Source organism: Acanthopagrus latus, chromosome 13, assembly GCF_904848185.1.
Source record: "Acanthopagrus latus isolate v.2019 chromosome 13, fAcaLat1.1, whole genome shotgun sequence".
In the NCBI taxonomy this organism is placed as follows: Eukaryota; Metazoa; Chordata; class Actinopteri; order Spariformes; family Sparidae; genus Acanthopagrus; species Acanthopagrus latus.
Window position 1 is genome coordinate 7355709 of NC_051051.1, and position 23507 is coordinate 7379215.

General features: G+C 41.6%; 4 protein-coding genes across 4 annotated transcripts; 1 reads left to right on the forward strand and 3 right to left on the reverse strand.

Annotated features, from left to right (window-relative positions):
* Nucleotides 1-102: 102 nt before the first annotated feature.
* si:ch211-137i24.10 (uncharacterized protein LOC565274 homolog) lies at nucleotides 103-3094 on the reverse strand. Its single transcript, XM_037119652.1, has 5 exons — nucleotides 2759-3094; nucleotides 2101-2166; nucleotides 1028-1161; nucleotides 760-946; nucleotides 103-624 (listed from the first exon to the last, which is right to left on the reverse strand). The coding sequence occupies exons 1-5, from the start codon at nucleotides 2933-2935 to the stop codon at nucleotides 616-618; spliced, it is 573 nt and encodes a 190-aa protein (XP_036975547.1). The 5' UTR covers nucleotides 2936-3094; the 3' UTR covers nucleotides 103-615.
* Nucleotides 3095-4656: 1562 nt separating this feature from the next.
* On the reverse strand, nucleotides 4657-6767 carry LOC119031281 (transmembrane 4 L6 family member 4-like). The gene is made up of 5 exons (XM_037119651.1): nucleotides 6523-6767; nucleotides 6189-6254; nucleotides 5673-5806; nucleotides 5405-5591; nucleotides 4657-5298 (listed from the first exon to the last, which is right to left on the reverse strand). Exons 1-5 carry the CDS (start codon nucleotides 6697-6699, stop codon nucleotides 5281-5283), a joined length of 582 nt encoding a protein of 193 aa, XP_036975546.1. The 5' UTR covers nucleotides 6700-6767; the 3' UTR covers nucleotides 4657-5280.
* Nucleotides 6768-8246: 1479 nt separating this feature from the next.
* Nucleotides 8247-15284, forward strand: LOC119031280 (mannose-P-dolichol utilization defect 1 protein-like). The gene is made up of 7 exons (XM_037119650.1): nucleotides 8247-8536; nucleotides 8859-8924; nucleotides 10248-10380; nucleotides 10848-10933; nucleotides 12772-12887; nucleotides 13266-13376; nucleotides 13467-15284. Exons 1-7 carry the CDS (start codon nucleotides 8446-8448, stop codon nucleotides 13668-13670), a joined length of 807 nt encoding a protein of 268 aa, XP_036975545.1. The 5' UTR covers nucleotides 8247-8445; the 3' UTR covers nucleotides 13671-15284.
* A 671-nt stretch (nucleotides 15285-15955) lies between these two features.
* slc25a35 (solute carrier family 25 member 35) lies at nucleotides 15956-23412 on the reverse strand. The gene is made up of 5 exons (XM_037120516.1): nucleotides 22811-23412; nucleotides 22637-22702; nucleotides 22387-22539; nucleotides 20236-20370; nucleotides 15956-19519 (listed from the first exon to the last, which is right to left on the reverse strand). The coding sequence occupies exons 1-5, from the start codon at nucleotides 23180-23182 to the stop codon at nucleotides 19349-19351; spliced, it is 897 nt and encodes a 298-aa protein (XP_036976411.1). The 5' UTR covers nucleotides 23183-23412; the 3' UTR covers nucleotides 15956-19348.
* Nucleotides 23413-23507: the final 95 nt, after the last annotated feature.

The window sequence follows — 23507 nt, forward strand, 5'->3', positions numbered from 1 at the left end:
CCTGTCCATTGTGATGAATATGCATAGTAGTAGTAGAGTAGTATAATTTGAAAGCTGCATGTTGTGGTTTTAATCAAAAGACATTTTAATCAAAAAGAGAGATTTCTTCATTAACACTTTTATTTAATGCCTGAACAAATTAAACTCTTCATTTTCAACAAACTGACATTTCTAGCTTCATACAGTCCTCTGAGAACAGCTTGTTTATTCAGTTGCAGAAAAAAAATATTATATAATATAAATATTTTTCAGTTTGTATTATTACATTTCTGAGTCTGAATTTCTTCTGTAGTGCAAAATGTGTTATAAAATGCAATGTCTGATGTGACACAGAGCTGCAGCAGTGGATCAGCAGCTGATAACTAAAACCAATTTATTAAAAATCAATCAATATTTTGCACGATTTATCTCTAAAACTTTCCATTTTCACACCTTACATGACAAACATGTCTATGTTTTAGAACAATGAAATTATAAGCGTCAGGAAATACACGTAAAAAGTACAAAAAAAAATCTGTCAACAAAGACGACAAGAGGTTGATATTTTTATGCAGCCGCAGCCGTGAACACCGCTCTCAGTCTTCCAGAAGGGGGCGCCAGACGACTGTCAGGAAATCACAGCGGCTGCATGTAAACAAAAACAAAAAACGGGTGAGATGTTAAGATTCTACATCTGAGAAGTGTTTGGATTAAGGTATCCGCACAACACACACAACTGAATGTGTTTTCATTTCTATCTCGGGCTCAGCTTCATCTCACCCCTTTATCGGTGCAGGTTCCACACAGGCAGCCGAAGAGCCCGTTGATCATCTGGATGGCACAGAGAATCACCTCCAGGCTGCTCGTGGCCAGAAGCGTGGCAAACAGTCCGATGTTGAACTGCACAATGTTCTTAGGCTCTGTGCAGCTTCCCCACCACGTGTCGTCAGTCAGGTAATTATTGTCACTGCGTAAAAGAGGATCTGCATGAAGGAGGAATCAGGACCTCCAAGGAAACTTAAGAAATGTCACCAGATAAGTTACTCACCTGTTTTTGAAGGGTGTGGTCCAAATCAGGAGGACTTTGCAGAGGGGCCCATTCTGCAAGCCGAGCACCGCCACACTGAAACTGTAAAGGGCCCCGGCCACACCCACTGCAGCAAATGCAATTGATAAGAACATCTGCAGAGGGTAAATAATAAGCCAAGGTCAGTAACGTTTCTGCAGCAGTTGAAGACATGGTCTGTTCATACCGAGTTATCCCCCATGCTGCCCCTCCCACACACATTTCTCAGTGCTATTGATTAATGAGCAATGTACCAGTTTCAGCAGGAACAGGCTCCCAGCTGTCCTTTCACTTCTCACATTCCTCACTTTTATTGTGTCAAACTGTGTTTCCCTCCAGTGGTAGGTAGAAAAACTTAGAGGCTAAACCCAACAGGCTGAAACATGTTTCTTATCTTCCTGCTGGGCCCACACTTTATTCACTGGCCTGCTATTGTTGTGCTGCACCTACAGGTGACATCAGACAGCGCCATCAAAACCTCCCCTGACAACCAGAGGAAACACTCGTCAACAAGAATACATCTCACGGCTTGATATTGCTTAAAAATGTCACATGGTCGTTTGTGTCTGCAGGATTGGGAGTTTAAAACACATTGCAATCAGCATTCTGGCACTTTTAAAACTGTTACGTATTGTGTTTGCATCGAAACAAAAGGTTGTTAGAATCATTTCTGAGTTTGTAACAAGATATGAAAAGCAGAACCGTGCAGCATATTTATCTTTTTTTTAAGCACTTCATAAACTCAGTGTGTCCGACCTCCATTAAATACATGGATTTGCAAGAAAGGGCGAAACAGACACGGCTGAAATCTTAATGTACTGCAGTGTGTAATCAACTGTAATCTCGTTTCTGTGGCACACGTTTTTATCAGACCGTGGCGTACGTGAGCAAACAAGACTTTTCCATCAGCTGATTTAATTTGCCTCTGCGACTTCCTAACTATTTGAAATTTTAATTAAATTTAGTAGGAAGTGTGTATTGTTGTGTGCAGTTTATATTGTTAATCATTTGAACTCAAGCGAGAAACATTCTGTGTGTATTTCAGACGGACTCACCCCACATCGGTTCCCGCAGCAGCCCTGTGTTCCAGTCAGGTGGATGTAAAGCGCCGGGAGCAACACCTGCACGAGGACAGGTGGGTCGACAAAGAGTTCATATCCAGTTCAACGCAGTCAAATCAATTCAGTATTTTCACTTCAGCTTGTAGAATATGTTTTTTAAAAAATCATTGCAGAGGTAAACGTTTGAGGTACCTCATAAAACGACATTAAACTCATATGTCTGGAAACTGTGTTGTTTTGTTTTTGGAGAAAGATCTTTAGTGACTGATTTTTTTTTTTTTTTTTATGCCCAAACAAACTAAATAAACTAAAATCATGACTGAATAAACTGAACACACAAGCTGACCTCAAAGGACAACATCATTTCACACTCTTACTCTGTTTATATGCGGCTTCCTGTCTTAAAACACTTAAAACACGCTCCAGTTTTTAGTTTAATTAGTTTGTTTTAATGTCAATTTTCTCCAAAACGACGAAGTGCCCCTTGAAATGTTCAATGAAGCAAATGTAAAGAAAAAATCCTTTTCTTTAGTTTAAGCTTTACATGACTTGTATCTTCCTGTGGCTGCACATACTTCACCGAGGAATTTACAGCAGCATTTCAGTCCAGAGTCACACCCTTCAGCAACACGCAGGAGAAGACACAACTTACCATTAAACCCCCTCCGACCAGTCCTCCCATGTACTTCACCTCCTCAGTAATATGTCCATCTTTGGCATACTTGATGTCCCCGCCAGGAAAGAACAAAACTATGTTGCAGATGATGGATATGAGCGCCAGCGGGTACAGAGTAACGGCGATGCAGCGGGAGCATTTTCCAGTACACATGTTGTCAGAGTGAAGATTAACTGGCTGCTGTAAAAACGACTCCTTTGGTAAACTCAGATCCCTTGTCTGTCCTCAGAGAGAGGTTCCACCTAAAACGCACCCAAACAGGGGAATGACGGCAGGAACTTAATATGGTGAGTGATGTTAGGGTGTGGGAGGTGTACTGACAACCAGATAACATGGACAAACAGAGCCGGGGATAGGCCATGGAAGCACGCGTGACTCATACTGTGGTACCCTTCCAGAGACAACGCTCCGTCTGTTGGGTTAATGAGTAGAGGCACTTTTTTTGGGGGGGGGGGTTAAAGATGGGTATTAATTTAAGTCATCTGAGTGTCTGAGTCAGAAGCAGAGATTTACCGTGACTTCCAACTCCACCTACTGCTGCTACTGATGTACTTACATCAGGACTGCAGGGTCACGGCACGGTTGGACTTTAGACCCGTGGCAGCAACCTGGGCTGAGCGGGGAACAATGTGTCATTGACATCAGCTGCAAAAAAAAAAAAAAAAAAAAAAAAGGCATATAAATGACCACATTGTGACTGTTTCAACACTGACCGGACAGGCCACATACTTCAGTTTCTCTTGTGAGCTATTTCCGTGTTGTAATGAAAAACTGAGTAAAAGGGGAAAAAAAGTGGAGTGTGCGCTTCTCAAAATATGAGCTGTCTCCAGGCAGCGCTGGGGCGAGGTCGTGTTCCTCAGAACAGAGAGGTTGTAACTTATCCACAGCTGGACTGTTTTTTTCTTCCTCACATTAAAAAAAAAAAAAAAGTGTTGATTGTTGAATGTGACACACAAACACAAACTTGTCACTGACAGCAGACTGAACGTTTTTGTTGATCCAATGTGTATTTTTTTTTTTTTTAAATTCATTGAAAACACGCTGTGATGAGGATTAAACAGCACAACGTGCACCGATGCTCCGACACAATGCATGATGTACATGATGTGTAATCTGAAGTTTTAACTGGGTCAGCAAAACATGCAAATAAAACAAGTAAATGTCAGATAGAGGTAGCTGATTAGTTCTGCATCGACCGAGGTGTGGATGAAACAAAGATATGAGTGATGATTCACCGGTATCATAAAATGTCACGGCAGGAACTGGCGTAAGTAAATGATTGATTTTTTTTTTATCATCGATATATGGCTGGGCATCTCTGGGTACCTCATGATGAGTATACTACCCTCCTGAGTCAAAGCCAAAGCATCATGTGTCCTAATTATCTGGTAGTAAACAGGAAAGGCTTGTGTTTTGGCTTTTATCTCTCAAACATCAGTAAATGTCAGGTTGTGTATAAACTCAGTCTGTCCTGGCCTTCAGATCTGAATAATCAGCTGGTGATTATATGTAGCTTAAATTCTAAAACAACTTATTAACCATTTTTTTAGGTTATTTCTAACACTGCGTCTCGTCACAACATAACTCAAGATCCCCTCCACATGTGTATTAAGGCTGAAAAGAGTTCTCTAATATGTGTCTGGTGGAAAGTATAATTTCCACATTAAAAAGCCTTTAAACGTTCCCGTTTCTTCTCCCCATTAGAACTGCTAGAATATATTAATATGCAAATCGTCTTCATTTGAAGTCTAACTTCTCCTTATTTTCTTTAAAGTCCATTCTCAGTTCTCAGTTCCCACAACACACTTGTCTGCGCTGAACATTGGCTTCCAAACTGTTTATGATGTCGAGAATCCTGCTGGTCGTTCCGCCTTTTGAAAAGAGCAATATGTAAGAATACTCAAAGAGAAGAAGCAGATCACCAGAAAAACCACCAAATGCTGCTAAATGTAACTGTCGTCAGCTAGTTAGCACAGTTAGCTGCGCAGCTAGTGCTTCTAGTGGCTGACTCTCCGCCTGACATGGAGCTTTGAGAGTGTCGGTGTTGTACAGAGTCAGAACAAAGCAGCTAGCGGTTAGCTCAGCATGCTAATTTCACAAGATATCTCGGCAACTCAATTCAAAGACCTCTTCCTCAAGTCATGTTATTTCTTCACATTCTTTTGATGATATTATTTAATTTGTTAATGATTTCTCTTCCTACTCATTGCACCTTTAAATCAGATTTTCAGTGTGTATGTTAAAATGGCCGTCTCTTGTCAAACTCTGCACGTTCATCATTCTACACAGTGCAGCTCAAACATTCAACTGTAGGAACAAGAAGAGAGACACATTTTTGACTGAAAGTGGAATTTAATATATTGCAGCGGTATGAAAAAACACACATTAAAAATTCTGTTTACAAGAATTTCAAAGGGAGTGTTTTCAAGCCAGGAACGAGATGCTCAGCTGATTATCAGTGGATGGCAGTCGACTCTCCATATGAGGAATGCAGATATTTAATTAATGGTCGCAGTCTGTTTAAAAAGAGAGAGGGCAACTGACATTAAGATTCCATCAAATTACATAAATATTTTGGTTTGGACCAAAAGAAGAACTGGAGTGAGACTTCTTCAGCTTTACCTCAGATTTGTTGCAGGTTCCACACAGGCAGCCGAAGAAGCCGTTGATGGTCTGAATGGTGCAGAGAATCACCTGCAGACAGCTGACTGCCATCAGAGTGCTGAAGAGTCCGGTGTTGAACTGCACCACGTTCGTAGGCTCGGTGCACACTGACCACAGCTTGGAGTCAGATATGTAGCTCGCATTGCTTGGTGAAAGAGGAGGCTTATAAATAACTGAAACGTCATGAGAACTTCACTAATGCCAAAGGGACAGTTGTGCTCGTCACCTGTTTTTGAAAGGTCTGGTCCATTTCCCATTGTATTTGCAGAGCGGCCCGTTACCGACACCTTGCACCGCCACAATGAAACTGTACAGGGCGCCTGCTACCCCCTCTGCAGCGAATCCAATCGACAAGAACATCTGCAGAAGTTCAGAAAGTCAAAAAAATCTGAACTTGTTTAAATACTCTTTATGTTTGTTGAGACACATTACAATAAGGCTTTGATCTTGTATACATGAATAAATATTCCCATGCAGAAACGGAAAAGGAGAACCAGAGCTGTGCTGCAGCTGATGGTGCCGCATTATCTTATCTGTCTCAAGTACACCAAAATGTTGTGCAACAGTGATGCAGCACTGAGCGGCATTTTCTTCTTCTTCTTCTTCTTTATCAGCATGACTGGCTTCCATAAAACACTAATATTTAGCTGAGTGTGACAGCTCTTCCTAATCTTCAAAACAATACTTTGACAGAATAATCCTTTAACTCTTCCTGAGTGCATGACATGTCTGGCTGACTCACCCCACAGCGGTTTCCACAGCATCCATCTTCTCCGGTCAGGCTGATGTAGAGCGCTGGGATCAACACCTGCGATGAGCGTTTGGACGGGAAGGGAATTAAATGGGGCGTCAGTGTAACAAGGCATGCAACCAAACAATCTGACAAAAACGGTTTGTGAGTTTAACTTTTCAGCACTTGGATGACTTTGCATTTTCAGTCAAGTTTTAGGGATTTTACCACAGAAATTAGGAACCTTGAACTGCTTGAAACATAGTTGCAATCCACTGTTCTTGCATGTTATACTTCAGAAATAGAGTCACAGCCCTCAGTAACAGGTAAAAAAAAGACAACTTACCATCAAACCCCCTCCAATGAGTCCCCCCAGGTATTTCACCTCATCAGTAAGGTGTCCCTCTTTGGAATACTTGACACTCCCACCAGGAAAGAACAATATTATGTTACAGAGCATGGACAGGAACACTAACGGGTACAGAGCACACGCAATGCAACGGGAACATTTTCCAGTACACATGTTGTCAGAGTGGAAACCGACGGACTGATGTAAAACCTCTCGATCGTTTGGGTTTTTTTTTTTGCTCAAATCCTTCCTGTTTTCAGCGAAGTCCAACGTGAAGCTCGCAGAAAGAGAGAGAGAGAGAGAGAGAGAGAGAGAGATAGGCGGATAAACGCTATCAATGGTGGTGATGTGGTGAAGAAAGTGTGATTAGGTGATTAATAACAGGCTTACATTAACTTTGTTTCTTTTTTTGTGTAGCTTGCACTTGTTAAAGTCATTTTAATCCAGCATGTAAATTGTCTTTTATTGATATAAAACCCAGTGTCTTTGGCAAATTTCATGGTTACATACAGCTAGACATCTGTGTGTATATGATAAAAATAATTAGGCCTACTCCTTATCTATTTAATGCCAGGAAAATGTAATTAAGAGTGTTTTTTGTTTACAATTTATGGTACCGTAGCCATAATAATTGTGAGAGTTTTTTTAGTCTATGTTATTCTATGTAAGACATGCTAATGGTGCATTTTAAAGTCCCCCTCCACTAATATCGAGTCTTGCTTTTTGTTCAGTTATTGGATGGTTTGACGTCTGCTGTGCAGAATGTGTCAGGTTTGACACTAAAAGATTGTTTTCACCTCTGAGGAGAGGGACGTTTATCTGTCCTCGCCTTAAAACTGAGTTTAAATAGTTCAATATGTGCAAACTTTGCTTTATTTCTTATTTTTGTAATCAAAGGTCCAATCTGTAAAAGTTTTTGCTGTTAGCTTTCAAAAACGAACTACGATTATCAACAGAATGTGAAGAAATAAGTGTATTGATGACAATATAACATCTATGTACACACCTAGTCTGGACCACTAACTGCACAGCTAACAGAGCTAACTACCAATTGGTAGCCACAGTTAGCAGCAGTTAGTTGCTCTGGTGATTTGCTGCCCCCTTATTGGTTTGGAGTGGCCTTGCTTTGACAGGTCGCCAGTTCTTACATCACTTACACTTGTGACATCACAAGTTTGGAACCCAGTCTGGTCCAATAAAGGATTTTGTTCATATTTACCACAATAACTTGTTACTACAATAATAACCAAAAAATTTATCATGCGATCATATAAGATACTCAAATAATAATATTCTGCTGTTTACCGATGGGCAGATCACAGTCATTTCTTTGTAAGTCTGCATTTCCCAGAAGCCTCCAGCTGTTTCTGACTAACTTCTGCTGATGATGCAATTTTAATTTCCAAAGAAAAAGGCTTCCCACTGTTTATTGACTGCTTAGTGGCAAACAGCAGAATGTTACTGAATATAATATTGGGTTGATTTTCAAAATGGTTTGAGTTAATTATTGTGCTAATTTGGGATCATTTCATGGAAACTAATAACTTACATGTGTCTAAGATTTTTCTTTAGGATCTGAAAAGTGAATTACTACAAAATGGTACTCATCATTTAAAACAGAGTGTCTTTACATGCTGAGGCCACCAGCTCTGTGGCCTTGTGGTGAACCTGTGCAGTGTTTGCCTCTCGGGTATCCACACGGATGCATGTTTGTCCAACAGCGTATAAAAAGGATTTTTTTGTAACGCTGTAACTTCCGGGCCACATGCGTGTGATGTCAGAGCGACCCTCCGAGGTGAGAGTCCACTGTCCCTCCCTGTGTCCTCTCCTGGTCAACATCTGGGGGATCTCTGCTCTGCGCGCTCCCCCCCTGCTGCTCCCGTGACCGCGCAGCGCCCTGGCTGCAGCAGCTGGACCACCATGGACTCGTCTTCCGTCCGACACTTCCTGGTTTCCTTTTTAATGCCCAAAAAATGTTACGAGGAGATCTTCGTCCACCTTCACATGCACGGTGAGGCTTTGTCTTTGTCACGTATTGAGCAAATGTCGCGTAAAACTCTTCTCCAGATGTGCAGGCGGCGGTGGGAGTGTGTGTGGGGGGGCTCGCCACTCCTGACTGTAGCTGAACGGTGTAAACACTTTAGGAAACTAAAACTGGAAATGTTTTCGTGTGATCTGGGATATTCTTTCTGTTAATAATTTAAGAAATCACGTTCAGGAACTGCTCACCGTGTCAAGATCTGCTGCAGCCTGAATGTTGTCATACATACATTTCTTTCTTTCTTTCTTTCTTTCTTTCTTTCTTTCTTTCTTTCTGATTATTTATGTCCCAGTGCCGTGCCTGAAGTTTATCCTGAACAAGATTTTGGGATTGTGGATCCTGCTGGAGACTTTCCTGGGTAAGAACTTCTTCTCGGCCTCTCTGATTGAATCACGTGACAGCAGCAGGTCATCAGCAGGGTCAGCACTGACAAACAACAACAGTTTTCTCTGGTGAAGGTACATGCAGGCTAGAACGAATCCTGCAGTCACAATGTCCCTGCCAGTGTTTTACTATTTGCATTCATGTGTATTTTGCATTTTACTACTTTTGATGGTGAAGGGTCAACGGCTATGCATAATGTTGGCAGAAGAGCCGGTTTGATGCATCGGTGAGGCGATATTGTCCCATCAGACATCAATCAGTGTACAAGTTGTTGATATCGGCTACAGTTTTTGGTTCAAGGAGAAGTTTTTGGGTTACTGAAGTCATGTTAGACAGGAAAGTGTGTTGTTAATCTGTGAAGTATCCTGCCTCCATTACACGTTTCTGTTGTAAATGTGAGGGAATCGCTGCAAAAAAATACATATTGAACGATTTATCCATATCTTAGTTTTTTGCTCCCCAAAAACTGCCTATTCATGGGGGCGTAATCGGCACCAGGGTTGTTGAAACCACCCTCTTTGTTCACACAATGACATGAATGCATCTACTGTGTTTATCCTACCTCTTCTTCACCTAATAGCAAAGAGCGTGTAAAGACAAGATGGACTGTTTGCTCCAGTATCTGGCCTTGACTGTCTCATCAATCCTGCATCTGACTGAAGTTTGTGCAAGTTAGAATCTGCAGCCCCAACAATGATACCAAAGGAAAACCAAAAGACAGTCTACAGACTGTCTGGTCGTTTAACCCACAGCAGTGCAGCATATTCTGTGAGATAGAAAACTACAGTAGTGGCTCTGAAATGCAGTATCAAAATATATCTGAAATTCGTACTCGAGTGCAGCAGGCTTGTTAAAGAGTAAATGCTAGTTTAGTTACATTCCATCACCACCAACAGATGAGATTAGACGAGCCTTTTGTTTTCACTGTCATGATTGAACACTATTGATTGTATCTGTGAACACAGTGATCACACCACGACAACCGTTAAGTGTTCTGGTGAGCCGCTATGAAATACCTGGAGCAGTGACCCGTGATTACATCAGGCCTGATGATGATGATGACATCACAGAGCCACTTCCGTAGCGTGTCATCTCTGCAGAAGTGAACTGAATCTGGGAAGCTGAATCATTAACCGCAGTGCAATGACGTACACGATGCATACTCTTTTTTTCTTTTTTTTTCACATAACTGCAGTTGGTTGTTTGTATACATCATTGACTTGGTGTTGGTTGTGTTCAGTGATGTAGCGCCTCCTCTGCCCCGCCCTCACCTCCCCTGTGTGTCGTCTCCCTGCAGCTCAGCCACCTCAGCTGCTGAAGATACTGTGGAGAAGAAGTGCTGCCGGCATCAGTCTGACCTCCGGCCTGCTGCAGCTTTATGCCTTCTCATGTCCCGTCGTGTACGCCATGGCGCACAACTTCCCCCTCTCGTACGTATTCGACCAGAGCAAAGAGGCCTGCGAGCGTTCGACCTAATGCTGATTCACCGGCAGATGAGGCTGCGAGTCATTCAGTGGTTATCGATGATATCAGCGTTTCACAACCGTGTTACAATCTATACAATGATTCGCCATAGGAACAGAGTTGTTTTAAACAAACAGTAACCTGGACTGATCTTAAAGCTCATATATGACCGGACGTTTACTCAGATCACTCAGGCTGTGTAAATATGTGACTCACTGACTTTAACAATAAGTCGTGTTCACACCCCTGAGTGCACATGTGACATGTACTTGTTTGACATATGAAGCATGTTCTGTCAGGTTTAAAGACTGTCTGTTAGTTCACATACCCTGCAGTGAGTTATCTGAGTAGAGAGTATTGATCTGTATGTATCTGCAGTTTTAATCATAGATCTGAGCTGCCTTACATGTGTTTCTCTTGTTCCGCTCTACAGTGCCTACAGTGAGAGGCTCCTCACACTGGCCCAGACGGCGGCGATTGTCTTCCTTATCCTGCATTATCGAGACGATACCCTCAGAGGTACAGGCACATTTCCCCAGCTTCACACTCTAAATGATCTATATTCTTTCAAGGTAACTCTGGCATCACTCTCTATTTTTGTCAATGTCAAGAAATCTAAAGAAAAAGACCAAACCAACAATGTGTCAGTCCATCTCTAAATGCTTTGAATAACCTCTCCTCCAAGCTCATTAATGTTGGCTGAGGATGTACACAAAGCAAAATGTAAGTGTAGCAAAATATACCCAAATACAAACTCCAAGAGGGCAAGTAGAGGTAACAAAAAGTGAGCTTTGTGAACCAAGCTGGATCTAAAAACAAAAGGCAGGCAGTAAAAGCAGGGATCCAGGACCACAAAAACACAGTCCAAACTAATTTTACATGAGGAACAGAGGCGGCGAGTGCAGAACTGGGGGAAAGAATGAGGAAACGCAGAAGAAGAAAGAGGGAAAAACACAGAACTAAATACACAAGAGCAGGAAAGCTGATATGGGACACGCGAAACTAAAGGTACTACAGGTGTCCACAGGATCCATCGTTCTAATGCGTCCCGTTTATTGTCTATGAAGGAGGCCTCGCAATGCATTCTGGTAGTGGTGCTGGCAGCTTTATGCAAATAGGAAGCGTCGGGCATGACTCACTGTTTCTGGAAACTTCTGAACAGCTCTAAAAACTGGGCATTGTCAAGACAAAATGAAGACAGTTTCAGCAACTGCACGGCTTATTTCTCCCTCAAAATGTCTCCAGGCACTCAAAAGTCATTCCATGACACATCTAGACCATAATCTTTAATACATTTACAGACACACAACATTTTCCCCATGAGCAAGCACAAAGCTGGCCATCTACTGAGACAGACACTGAGGTTATATAACAGAAAGTTTCCAAACAGGCTGCCATGTTGGTCTGATGTGAAATCCTGCCATCCAGTCAGAGTTCGCGTGGCTGTTGTGGGGTGCTTCCTGTTTTAGTCGGACAAACAAAGCACTCAGAGTTGGGAAACGTTGTGTGACCTCACATCAAATGAGCCCCTGTAGACAATTCAAGGAGGACAAGGAAGGACAAGGACAGGTGGGAGAAAGAAACTGACACAAGAAGATAAGACCCAAAGACCATAACAGCAATATTTAACTAGGGGAGTGTTTACAGCAGCAGCAGCAGCAGCAGCAGTAGCAGTGTGTGTTGGATTGACTAAAATCTTCATTATTATTATTTTTGTGCAACTGTTTATCTCGTCTTCAATCAGTCTAGTAAACATCTTCTGTGAGGAACTGAACTCATGCACTGTAAACTGAATGTCTGTTTTCGGCAACAGAAAACTTCCTCTGAGAGAGGATTCAGATAACAGATTCAGATAATTATTGTTTTTGGCAACAGGCAACCAGGTAACTTAACAAGGAGGCACTGGACAGATACCACCCACCACGCTTTCATCAAACTGCTTGCTCTAAAGAACAAAAGCATTAAGTATCGAATAAGATTAAAAAAAAAATCTCTTTGCTGCACAGAAGTGAAATGTGAGATATTTAAGGGATTAAATAGCGGGACTAAATATTACAGGAGGCTTAAACGTTACATTTCCCAGCAGTAAATACATCCATCAGGTCTCAGTTTATCAGATCTCCAGGTGACTGTCTTCCTGTTCCAGTTTTGGTCAATGCTTTCCTGGAGCGCCCCCCTGTGGTCACACTGACAACAATTAAGACACATTGACCGAGACCAGATTTTACTTTTAAAGGTTGAGTTCATTATTTAGCGATTTGTCAGACTATTAATTTCATTAGTGACCTTTATCATGAAATTTTGTGTTTACAAATGTTTCTCGTGTCTTTTTTTTTTTTTTTACGTTTCTGTGGCAGGAGCGCTGTTCCTCTCGGCGTACGGCGGTGTGATATTCCTCCTGGGCTCCTACGCGGCGGCTGCAGTCGCCTCAGCCATGCAGGCCTCCAGTGTGGCTGCTGTAATCGGAAGCAAGGTAGCAACTCCAAGGCTTATCTTACAAACCAGGAGACCAAACTTAGATTTTACACTTGTTGCACCGGTGGACCTGACATTTTTTTTCTTTTAGGCCCACCAACACATACTGTAGGTGCACTCAGTAATTCATTTAATTTCTTAGCACACTGTAAATTATCGTCAACAGGAGAAAGTTGCAAATACACGTTGTTCTTAATTTAAATCACAGCACACAACAAGAAATGGCAATAACCTCAATCATTTAAAAGATAAGCAAATTGAATCAAGTGAATCAATTGAACGGTTCAGTTTCTGAGTTTCTTTTATTAATCAGACTTGTGAACTGTGATGAGATTGTGCACAGAGTTAACTTTTTTCTTGATTTTGTTGTTTCCAGGCTCTCCAGGCTCGAAAGAACCACCACAACGGCCACACGGGCCAGCTGTCCACTCTGTCTGTGTTACTATCGTGCGCAGGGTCTCTGGGTGTTACCGTCATGTCTCTACAGGTAATACAAACAAACACAGCTGCACAACTTGATGCTCTGCACTACTCTAATCTGCCACTAACTGAGAGGGCCTCAAACTTGATTTTGTAGGAGACTGGAGGCTCCTTTACTACTCTGTCACACATGCTGTCGGCCTGTCTCAGCTGTGTCCTCGTGGCCCAGGTCCTCTGCTACAGCAGCGCTGAGACGCCACGAAGAGGAAACACAAGTAGATGGTGGAGGACGGTGCCGAACACTAACGTCATGCGCAGATTCTTCCTGCAGTTCAAAAAAGGTTTTGAGCCAAAGTTATAATGTTAACAAAGTCTGTTCGTACAAATATTCCTCTTTGTTACACTCAGATCTACTCAGATAGATCACTGTGATGTTATTTAGTCATTTTATACATTTTGAATGTTATCTCTGCAGATGTCTTTTTTGTGTTATTTTAAGGGGGAGCGAATAAAAAGATCTTTGGTGCCCCCTGGTGATTCAAATGAGCATTACTTTATTCTGAAGGGTAAATGGCAATGGCATCTCCAGATGACCGTCAAAATAAAACAGTCAGCTCTTTGGTGTGTTTCTCAGAGAGCTAGCTGCTTTTAATTCAAATACAAACTTGACTGACAGTCTAAGGGTAGGAAGAGTAAGGCAAACATTTGCACAAGAATTTTACTGAGTATTTCCAAAGCACCTACAGGGTTTATTACTGGAGAAAAAGAGCAGTCGGTCAGTAAACATAAGCGAACGCACAAGTTTCCATCACATTGGGTAGAAACATCCTGCTGATGCCGCATTATGTTTACCGGAAAACAATGTACATGTCAGTGCCATCAAGGTCGTTCCAGTAGGACTACTTTTCTGATGGCTTTTATTTTGTTTTTTTTTCTAGTATAAATAATATATCTTCCAACCGTATTTGAAAAAAATTGTGACATCTGTCAAAAAAAAAGGTAATCATTGAACTCAAGAGAAGGTTTCTTTTTTCATACATTAATTCGGTCACCAGGTCACTGCCTGGAGCAGTGGTAAAGAGGTTTTTGGGGATGATTGATAGTTATGTTTTTTTGGTGTCACAATACGATCAACTAAGGGAAACTGTCATGAAAGAGAAGTGCGGTAACTACAGTGAACCCTGTCAAAGGAGGAACTTAAATTTCTTCCGCAGCACAAATCACAACCTTTTCATGAACTGACCTCTGAGCTTCAACTAAAACCAGCCACCATGAACAAGGTGTCCAGTGTTGCTCAATAACACTCAAGATATTAGCAGGAACTCTGCCAAGACTCTCTGAATCGGACACTGCAGCTCGTGTGCACCAACAACACATTAACCTTGTTAGTTTTGGCAACCACTTTGTTTGTTTCCAGGACACGAGAAACTAGTGACCGCTCACCATGTGCAACAGACCGCTCTTTATGGCTTCAACATTCATATCGTATGGATTTTCTTACTGTCATGCTTATTGAACTATAATGTGAACTGTGAATTTAATGATGCTGTGAATTATTATTGTTGCTATTACCTCTTGACGTTCAGCAATGAAATAAAACTTTGCCACGCAGTGACTTATATTTAAGTGATAGTGAACAGAGTTATCAGAGCCGACGCCTTCAGTCACCCTTACATCAGGACTGTGAACGGCAACAATCAAACATTATCTGTGTGTACATATTAATCTTGGCTTGTTACGTACAACTGATTCATTTTCACACAGCTGACTTTGTGAACGACCCCCTCGAGGCACAGAGGCTTTGAAACTGCCTGTTAGCTTTGTGAGGTGCACGTGCCCCGGGCCAAACTGTAGCCGCCCTGCTAACATGAGACACACCCAGTGTATAAATCCTGTATGAGAGGCAAACTGGTCTCTACACATCACAATATATGTTTTTAGTGCATACAAGCTGATTAATGGAGAACAGCCTAGAGTTTTACTTGAAAAAAAAGGTTAAAATAAAGGATAATCACAGCCTGTCCTTTGAATTTCATGCTAGCAGTGAGAATTAGCAGATGATAACATGCTGAACTAAAGTGCTGAGCAATGTGAACATTACACTAAATGCTAAACCACTGTAAGCATGTTAGCATCCTGACGTTAGCTTCTTTTAGACTCGTTAAACTTTGTCCTTAGATATTTACATTTAATCTTGATGTGACCAATATTCAACATTCAAATTCAAATAAGTTTTATTGACAAAAGAAACTTTTATGGTGCTTCTTTTTTTTTTTTTTTTTTTACATTTCACATCAGAACATTATTTTCTCTTTTTCTTTCTGTTTCCAATAAAAAGAAAAAACAAAAAAAATCCTTTCAAATCATTCCACATGCTGAACACAATCTGTCATCATGATGCGTGGTCACCTGATAATGTTAGACATGTTGTGAAACTACAATATTTATCACTGCACTTTCTGTTCTCTAATTATTCAAGCAGCTGGTGGGGAAATTCATCACTTGGTCAATTTCGAACATACCGGTGAAATAAACCTCAGCTGAATGATGTCGACACCTTACAGGCAGAGTATAATTTGAAGTATAATATGGTAAAAGATTAACTTAACTGAGCCTATATCAAAGAAACTGAGTCACAACACAATGTCCTTCTGAAAAAGTCTGATAGTTTATTTGCTCTTCAAGTCCATTGACACATTACTGCCCATAACAAGAAGCATTTTGTGATACAATCATGAAACATTGCCAAGCTGTTGTATGTAACATTCATTTATACTGCTCAACACTCAGAACAACCTTCATGAGGTTTAAAGACACACAAATCATCGGAGGCTTTACTCTGAAACCATCTGCAAATTACAAACAAAAATTTCCTAAACTTGATCAAACATTTGTGTGTTTCTTGACATCAGTCCTTCCCCAATCTTTGTATACGTTTAGATTTGTTAGATATTTCAACTAATCAAGCTCAACTAACTGGTAGGCTTTTTTAGCAGCCACTGTGCGGGGAAAGGTGAAGCGAGGAGTATTCAGTTGGTTGCACCAAATCCTGCACACTAGACCTTTAAGGATCAGCCATAGTTTGTATGGTTTCTAATCTGGTTTCTATTTTAAGGAGTAGTCATGTGCCAGTTTAATTTGGTAACTTGGGTACTTTTGTGGTGTCTGAACCGTTGAAAATGTATTCAGCCGGATCGATGAGAACAACACAAATGACAAAAGCTCCAACACAAAGTTTCTGGTCAGATGTGCTTGAGCCAGTCTTTTAACGACAACGTTTCTAGACTAGTAATGTGATCTATGGAAGACTATCAAAATCTGTTAGATTTGCCCTGTCCTGACCCACTTGGACCCTTCAAAATAAATTACCTTGTTGTATTTAACAGACTTAAGAATGCCCCATAATAAACCACATACATAGTTTATAATACAAATAAGCGTCATCAAGAAGTTGCTCCAAAGTATAAAAAAATGGCAATGGCAAGGTAAGGAGACCAAAACTTCAACTTCATAATACAAAATAAACTCAAGTAACACCCGTCTCCTATGTTATATTATGGAAACCAATAGGACAAATGCATGTTCTTAAAGCTACAGTACAAACACATTGTGTTGCAAGCTTGTTCACTCATTATTAAAATGATTAATGACTAATAATGGATCATTCAGTTCTCGACACTTTGCAAACTTTATTGTGCCCTTTATGAAGAAAGCACCAGATCTGGCTCACACATTAGAAAGGAGTTTTGTACAAAATGTACCAGCAGCATCCATGTCACGGTAATGGACCCACTGGGCTGAACTGTACAGGCCTCACAGAACCTGAAGTCTACTGCAGACTGGTGCAGCGACGCTAATGGCACTGAGCTGTGGGTCAGTGGGACGTATCATCATTTCATCTGCCTGTTGGCCTATTTTAAGCTACTCAGTAACACTGACTATGCTCATGATGAGCTGGAGGACGTAAATTACCATATGTACACAATGTTAATGCTAAATGATCTCTCCCTGACACGCAAAGGCAAATTATTGTCAATGATCATTTGATTAGAGACTTCAGCTGTGGTTCTTTTTAAAAGACGTGATCAATAATGAATTATCATGTGTGTCAAATAACGCTTACAAAATATATGTTAGTGGCACGATTGTATTGTAAGTATTCATTTAGATGATTTTAATATAATTTGATTAGATATCACACAAAAAGTAACTTAAATAAAACTTCAGAAAAAAAAATACTCATAAAATGACATCGAAATCAAACTGCCGAATAACTGACAAAAACTCCTCAGTAACAAGTTAATCTTTTATATCTTCCTTTTGAACAGTGATTGAGACACACCACTTTGTCATATCACTGGGTCACTGTAGCCGCTGCAATTGTAAACAAATGTTTTTGGGCACTTTTGATTGATGGTCACGATACACTTAAGATCAGTGATTTCATGAATATTATTTGTGGGGCAGGAAGCAAATTTCTCAAAAAACAATCACGGTAAGCTTTTAGACTTTGCTTCCAACACTGACTAGTTGCTCCTCTTATGGAGGACGGAATTTGTTTCTAAAGAACGAAGAAATGTAAATGCTGATTATTACATCTGAGGGATCACAGTGGCAAAGAGAAGCCATGAAGCACACACATACATACGTGAACTTGGAGGCAACCGACTGAGTTTTTAGTTAAAACTCAATTACAAATAGTAACGGGTAAGCTTTCCACCAGCTACACGGGAGAAATTTACTTCATTACACCTGTAAATGTATAACTGCTGTCCTAAAGTGTTTCTGGCTCAGACAAGAAGTTGTAAATCACAGTTTCCTGCTTATTTTAACAGCAGCTTTTCTGAAATTAACATCTATAAAATGAATAGACGTTAATTTGTATTTCACTGTACATTCATCCTTCTAGAAAAGCTCAGTGATGCAAATGAACTCAGGCTGTGGTGAAATAATACACAGTATGAAATGAGTCAGTTCAGTAACAACAGTAGGTTTGTAACTTTCCCTATAAAAAAAAAACAAAAACAAATAAGTCAGACAATGAAGATGCACTAAACTGTGTTTGTCTTTGTCTGTATGCTGGTTTCTGGTTCAAAAGTTACAAATGTATGTGCAGAAAATTGAACGTGGAGGTAGTTTTATCCAGATGAAGAAAGCAGTTTTTCTAGACAAGCTGGGTCTTCTGTTCATGAGGTCAAAACTAAGTCCTTTTTCTTAAGACTTTGGAGGATTCTTGCCTGCCTTGCATGTCGCTCTTCATCAAAGAAGATCTTTTTAAAAAACTTCCCATCAAATAAAGTTAAACAAAGCAAAAACGTATCATCAGCAGATTTTTTTTTACTTCTGTTGCTTCATCATCGTTTGCATCACCTCCCACCAACACACTGCTAACGAGGATCATTTGTTTGATTGGCACATTTTCATCTGTGCTGCGTCTGTACTAATGCGCGATGAGAATAAACAGCGGCATTTACTTCTTCCACCTGTCATCACTTCATATTAAACTTCATGCGCAGCTGTTGTTGGCACGATCGCTTTGTTTTCTCGTAACAGTGGGCCACATTTGATGCTTTCTCCAGAAAAATACAGAGCTGTGTCCAGTGCATGACGTCTATATGTCTTGGAATGGCATGACCGATGAGTTTATAAAAAGAGTCCCTACACCTGATGCCCCAGAGGACATACATGAGCTAGCTGGCTAGCTTTTAAGTTGCTATGTCTCATTATATCTGTGCACACATGTCACCAAAACAAATTCAAGCATGTGTTTGTCAGAAATGCTTCAAGGTCCTGACTGTAATTTTGAAATTTCCTCCTTCTTCCTGTCTCATTTTGTCAATTCTCATATGTTTCCTTACTGGAGTGTAAAATGTTACCTTTGCTCCTTCTCTTTCCCATAAAAAAAGAGAAAAGAGCATCTCCTGTTTTTTCTTTCACCTTATAATAACAAACTCATTAAATGAGTCATTTAATGAGTCATTTAACCTGTGCACTCAGAGCTTAATGAGTTACCCATTTTCCGTTTCCTTGTCCCTGGTGTTATCTGAACTTCTGGTACAATTTGCGCAGTTCATCCCAGAAGAGCAACGACAGGATGGTGTGAGGACCGAGACGGAAATAAGAGGCTCCCAAGCCTTTGTAGAGTCCCATCAAGCCCTCCTTTCTCAGCGTCTTCGAAAAGCAGTCAGCGAATCCTTTATAGAGCTGCCCCTAACAGATGAGAAGATGAGGGTCAGCCTGGGTCTGATCAGCTGAATGTTCCCATTTGACCAGTCACTACTCTAAAATTATAATCCTTAAATCCCAAAACCTGTAGTCTTCAGACCCAACCGATGCTGACATCACACAACAGCTTTTCACCTCAGCCACGGAGGTTATGTTTTTTTGCCCTCGTTCAATTGTTGGTCTGCTGGTTTGCCAGCAGGATGACACAAGAACTACTAAATGGATTTCCACCATATTGTATAAGTCTCAGCCCAGAATAGATCCCATTTCTTTCTGGATGAAGGGATTGGATCCAGGAATGTTTTCTCACTTACTTCAGCATCTGAGCATTTTTGACATTTCTATTAATTTCTGACTGGCTGAGTAGGATTTGAGCCTTCTAAAAATCTGGATCCATCTGATTTAAACATTTTTTTTATATATTACATTTGGTTTGATTGATTCAAAGGTTTCTGTTTTTAAATTAGCAAAATTCCCCTGTAAGATTTTACTTCCTGTGAAACCCTTGTGCCCTGGTAAATCATTAGGCCGAGGAATGGCAGACCACAGTTACAATAATGAATGACATCTAGAGAGGCATGTTAAGAATGCAATGAGAATGAGTTCTGAAAAATGTCAGCCATAAATAACATCAATAATTTAGTCTGATGTAATGAAAACCTAAAGCAGTGAACCTTTAACATATTGATCCGTCTCCTCACCTTGCCCAAATTATCCACCGGCTGGTTGTAGAGCCGCGTGCTCACTACATCGAAAGGTGTCATCGCCAGAACCACCACCACGCTGCTGATCATGCCGGCACTTAGGGCCACCAGAAAGCTGTCCTTAGGGAACATCTTAGGAGGAAGAAGAAGAAGAAAAAAATATAATGTGGTGAGGCGACAACCTTAAAGCAGCTACAAGAACTTCCAGACGATTCTGGCGCCCCCTGTGGATAAAAGCAGTAAGAGAATCAGGGCCTCGTGGCTAAACATCTGAATCTAGCTATGATAACTATCATAACTATATAGAAACAGCCAAACTTCTTGCTGAATGTGTTGTTTGCTTATGAAGGTATTAAACTGAGACAGTTTCATAACAGCTAAAAGTTCCTTGTGATATGTTTATCAGTAATAACTAAAGCTGTGAGCGGCTTAAGTTTCTGTATGACAGAAGGGAGGAATGACAGGATGTAGCACCAGTGTGGTGATACTAGACTAATGTATGTTCATCAAGGTACCACCACGTGTGCAGCCAGTTCTAATTTTAACGGGTCATGATCTCCCACAGGCAGCGAGGCAGAAGAATGTCTTATTAATAGCGCAACACACTCTGCAGTAGCTAAGGTCTAAACCTGCTGTTTCTACAGCACAAAAAAATATAACAGTGAGTTTATCATATGCTGGAGACTAGAGCTGAATTGCCTCGGATGATCACACAACAACAAAATAATAAACACAAGCAGTAGCTCAACTTTTATGTTTGAAAGTAGACCGCCTGAACATAATGGAGTTACATAGGTGAGCTACACTTCAACAGTCATACAGCAGCTTATGTAAGAGCGAGTGGGAGTGTCGCATACCCCAGACGTTGGGAGGTGTGGACAGACCCGACTCCAGCCTCACTGACCCACCAACAAGTAAACTACACATAAGGACATCATGGTTCTTGTCTGGTCGGTCAGTTGGACACAACACTGTTTCATGATGGTATCAGTTCTGGCATTTAGTATGAAAGCCCTTTTTTTTTTTTTTTTTTTAAGTAGAGCTGGGTCAGCAGCAAGTAAACCAGTGCAGTGGTTGTGTAAGCTACATGTTTTCAGCCGGGGGGGCCAATGATGGGTGTCGAATTTCTGTTCCACTGCCTGGTGCTTTGTCAGAGCCACAATGACTGCTTTTGTAACCTGCACACAGCTACTGACTACAAATGATCCCCTCTCAAGCCTGCATTTTCTGCACTTCTGAGTTTTTTTTAAGGCCCAAACTGATGATAACTGTCGCAAACAATGGATCTGCTGATTATTTTCTCAATAAATCAATCTAAAATGAGCCAATATAGACAACGGACCCAAACTTTTGTCCTTGGAAGGCCAAAACCAAAACTTAATGATGGGCCAAGGGCCAAACGCAAACACCTACTTTATTATGTTTCATGCAAAATGGCACAAGGTTCCCTTAACTGACTGACTATTGTAAACACGTAACCCTGCCTGCCATGTTCAACAGTGACTTATAATCTCTAAATATCTGCCAGGCCAAACCAAAACTTAGGGATAGTAAACAGTAAACAGTAAGAGATGGCCAGCACAGGCGCACGGAACCTTTTGAACTGCTACTAAATTGTCATATGCAGGAATGGCAGACCCCGCCAGTTATGCCAACTGCTCAGAATTTTTACGCAGAAAAAAAAACCAAACAAAATAAACAAACTCTCTTAGTTTTCATGACTGCAAAGACAAACTGACCTTAAAGGGACAACAACACAATTTCGTACTATTTCACTTTGTTTATATTTGGCGGACCCTGCCACCTAAACAGCTTCAAACAATGTTCTGGGGACCCTATTCTGCTCTGAGCTCTGAGTTTGTATTACAACCTCATTAATATTGTAAATGTTAAAGCCCAGAGTTTGAATTTCTTCTCCGAACCAACATCATGCTCCAACAAATTCTTCCCTAATCCTCCCAGCTCATCTTATCATAGAAGCCCTATGCGAGTTATGCAAGAACCCCCCAAAAACAGTCATGTTTATTCTTGAACTGTGCGGTCATCTGGAAGATGTGCTGGACGGCTGAGGAAACAACATTCCTCCCGTGAGCCTCGTTTCCACTTGTGACCAAACCGTGGGGGGAGTCTCGAATAAATCAATCTAACCTGCAGGTCGGTCACAAGCTCCTTGGAGGAGGAGAAGGTGCAAAGCTGTGCAGCTGACCCCACGCTGACCCTGGGCACGGCAGCACTGGAGCCCCTCCACAGTCCCAGAATGCCGTGCTGCTTGTAGATGGCTGCCAGAGCGTGGATCATCCCCTGACAGGAAGAGGAGGAACACGTGAGGAAGATGGAGATGATGATGATGCCAGTCAATCATGTGTAGCATCATCAGTGTGGGGTTACATTATGTTACCTGGTGTTTATACTGATGTCCAACTGCAATGGAGGACGTGGACTGACTCTGCAGATGAGTCTTGACCTGTCAGGGGGGAGACAATGTGTTAAAGTGACAGCTCACCTTGAAATGTCACAGCTGATGGACCTTAAAGGAGCAGTGCACATAAAAATAATGTCAAGTCAAACTCACCAAGTACACGGGGCTGCCCATGACAGCTCCCACCACTCCGGCCACGGCCCCTGCTATCGTGGTCTTGAGCGCGTTGACTCTCCCGTTCGTGTGGATGTAACCGGAGGACTCGATGACGGCGTACGAGCCGAGCCGCACTCCATTCATAAAAAACTGATAGACGAGCCCGGGCACCAGACCCTTCTGCAAGCCGGCCAGGCCGTCCACTTTCCCGATGGTGTAAAAAGCGTGAAACACGTTACGGTAGTAGACCTGGTAGGTGCCGCGGCTCTGGAGCTCTCCCTGTAGCTGCATCCGAGTCTTGACGACCTCCAGCGGGTTGGTGAACAGACACGCTCCGCACGCCGCCGCTCCGCTCAGCACGAAGTCCATCGCGACTTGTCCGCCGGCCCGAGGACAGATGTGGAGTTCAGGCCCGCGGCCGGTCCGACCTGCCCTTCATGACGGGGAGTTTCTGCCCAGAGGCGTCCCCTCCTCTCCGAATATGACCACACACACACACACACACTCACACACTAATGTAACACCGCGAGGCGCATCAGTGCGCAGCCATATGAGTACTTCAAGAGCGCCCTCATGAGCTCGTAATTCTGACAAACGACGCGGTAGATGTGGTTGTTCAAATTCAAACTCAGAATAATGAGGTTATAATGCAAACTCAGAAATATATATATATTTTTTCCCATAAGTGAGTAAA